We start from the raw sequence: 3,141 nt of genomic DNA, 5'->3' as shown, positions 1-3,141 counted from the left end.
GCAATATCAAAGCAGATTAACTACAAAGTTAGTCTTTGTATGTGGCAGATGTTCAGGTGTAATAAACACTGTAAACAAACAGGAAACAACTTCTATCTCATTCCAGGGAGAAAAACTAGAGGTAGTTGATAGCTTCCGCTATCTGGGTGACACGTAAAAGCACCCACTACACTCTCTGAGTGGTTGGCGTTAGGAAGGGCATCCTGCTGTAGAAACTCTGCCAAATTAGATTGGAGCCTGGTGTTGCCATCCGGTTTCACCAGTCCTCAGTCAAATCGTCCAACCCATGCTAGCATGGAAAGCGGACGTTAAACGATGATGATGATGATGATGATGATGATGATACATTGGGTCATCCCATAAATAATGTGGTTTTTTAATACTTCTTTTCACCATCAACATCATTATCATTTAACGTCCACCTTCTGTGCTAGCATGGGTCGGACAGTTTCACAAGAGCTGACCAGGCAGAAGCTTGCACCACACTTCTGTGACTGTTTTGGTAGGAGTTTTACAGCTGGATGCCCTTCCTGACACCAGCCACTCAACAGAGTGGACTTAGTGCTTTTTATGTGGATACTTCTCTCTCTTTCAGTGTTATATATACATGGATATGGACGTAGTGGATAACAGCTAGCCTTCGGCTGCATTTTTGGACCCTGTTGTGTCCATCACTGATTAGTTGGTATTGGCGCAGTTTGTCTCCTGTTCTATTGCGCACCAAGATGCAACCCAAACAATCGCAGCCTTCAGATAAGGTCGTGTGAGACAGTCTTTTCTGAACCCAGTTTGAGCTGACAGGATGTTATAAATAGCTAACCTCTCACTGTCACAGTTTGTCAGTTTGGCTCTAGACCTTCTGGGGTCTAGCCGCTGGCCACAGTGCACACAGCCAGTTCCAGCGACGGCAACAGCAGCCACATGGTGAATCGTCAACACTTCGTCCAGCAGCATCCAGGAACTCCATCTTCGTCACCTCCTGCTTCTTAGCGTCAACACCAACTTCTCTAGGTACACACCACCAACAGCATTCGCACAGGTTCTATCTCCACACTGTTTGTGAATTACTTCACCATGGATAACAGTGATTACAACCTGCGACAACCTCCTGTACTAAGTAACCGGTAGCAGCATTGAAGCCACAACTTCTTACACGACAGTGCCTTTCCTCGGCTCTGCTACGCGGCCTCAACTTCTTGTTACAGCACCTCAACCACTGTGTACCTTGAATACAAACTGGTATTTTGTCATCCTTGTGCCTGGACTTTCTCCTAACGTCCTTATAGACTCTTTTCTATGCTCTGTATTTCTCGCACACACTTACATCCATGTTTGTATACACATACACTATGTTTATATGACGGCCTGTCTATTATTATGTTTATATGTCGCACACACAGACACAAGTTGACATAGCAATAAAAATCTTCTCTTAAACCGGTTGTGTCTCTTTTTTCATTCTGGCACTTGTACTCATTTATCCTCTTTTCATATTTTCATTTGTATCGACCGTGAAATGTATTAAAGGAGCCATTCCTCGTCACCTTCTCCTGATCGCACGGTCCTTACAATCTCATCATTCAAAAGTCTTAAGTCTATCAATTTCTTTGGGAATCCTTGGACTACAAACACTCTGTTTCTGAGATCAAATTCAACTGGGGTTAAAATAGAATTGAAGCTAATCCTTCATTACTGGAATAGCATGAAAATGAGTACCAGTAATACACTATAAAATCGATTTATCCAGCATAATCTCATTAGGATCAGTGGAGTTAATAATTATTGAAGTGTTGTGGAATGCAGCAAGTTAATTTAATTTTTTTGGACTGTTTTTACCTCATCGTATGATTGTAATTAATTAACAATAAAGAGAGCAGGGATGAGGGATTGAGTGATGGTTCGGTAGAATTACAGTTCGTCCAGACTTTGTGTTATTGGGTCCTATTTTTAAGAAAGATAACGTTTCATTTTATTATTTGCCTTGGGGTCGAGTCGAGAGACTATTATGAAATTTATGAGAGGACCGACAGAAAAACCATCTGTGACAGAAGAGTAGACGTGTAATAAACAAACACAATTTGGCATTCTTTACATTTTTGAAACAGATTATTTTTTAAAGTTCTCTACACGTTACCTCATGAATGTTTGTAAATATTATGAGGTTAGAGCACGAAAGTTAAATAAATTAATGATATAAAATAATAATAGGAATTCATTTTATATGGCATGTGTAAAGTTTTTGAGCACATATTTACGTGATATAATCAGCTTTATTTTTGGTTATTTTATCTAAGATTCTTTCTTCTATTTATTTTCGCTGACATCGTCTGTTCACTTGACGTCTACCACAAAGACGCTGGTCTGATACGCGGGTATAATCTCATTTAGTGTTGTACATCAGGCAAATAACCGCAGACGAATGTGTTGCTGTCTGTGCAAGGTGTCTGTGACGTGGGGGGATTCTCACACGTCTTGACATCTTTTTTCTCTGGGTCCCCCCACACCAACTAACCAACAAGCAACAATAACAACCCTTTCATTTTTGTTCTGTTTACTCCGCCTCTTCCAAACCCTTCCCCTTTCTCCTCTTCACAAAATGATCTTCAAAAAGAAGAAGAAATACGAACAGCTTTGTGTAGTACTCGGAGTATTGTTGGTGTCGTTGTCGATCGTGGCGAGTGAATTGGTGGTGAATGTGAAGAACAAAGGAGGTGATGTCCAGGTCGAATCAATTGATGCTGATACTGCTGCAAATACTATATCAATGTATTTCGTAAAGATAGATGGAACCCATATATATCAGTTCATAGACTTCAAATCGGTAAGTGGTCCAGATTTCTCTTTCTCCATCTCTGCCCTGCTAAACCCCTGGCTCTCATCACTTCCCCTCTTTGTTTGTCTTTATAATAATGAAGCCTCAAATGAGCCGGATGGAAGGAAGGTTGCTTATTACCTATCCACGGAATTACACACTTGTCTCTCCCATTATTTCTCTCTCTTTCTTTTTTTTTCGGTAATTCTATAGGAAAGTAACCCTTGTATCATTTCCTTTTTTACTTACACACATCAACAGCCCCCATCAATTGACATAGTAACATCAGTTTCATTCTGCTACCACGGATCCGCTTTAATTATTTTCTT

General features: G+C 40.4%; 1 protein-coding gene across 1 annotated transcript in view; it reads left to right on the top strand.

Annotated features, from left to right (window-relative positions):
- The first annotated feature begins 2,378 nt into the window (after positions 1–2,378).
- The window catches only part of LOC106875724 (out at first protein), a 31,796-nt gene continuing 31,033 nt past the window's right edge, over positions 2,379–3,141 (top strand). Inside the window, exon 1 of the mRNA XM_014923969.2 lies at positions 2,379–2,821. Within this exon, the coding sequence (XP_014779455.1) occupies positions 2,597–2,821 (225 nt within the window). The 5' untranslated portion in view covers positions 2,379–2,596. The remainder of the gene's footprint in view (positions 2,822–3,141) is intronic.

This window comes from Octopus bimaculoides, chromosome 5, assembly GCF_001194135.2.
Source record: "Octopus bimaculoides isolate UCB-OBI-ISO-001 chromosome 5, ASM119413v2, whole genome shotgun sequence".
NCBI lineage: Eukaryota > Metazoa > Mollusca > Cephalopoda > Octopoda > Octopodidae > Octopus > Octopus bimaculoides.
Note: the sequence above shows the minus strand (reverse complement) of the source record. Positions and strands in the feature narration are given on the sequence as shown.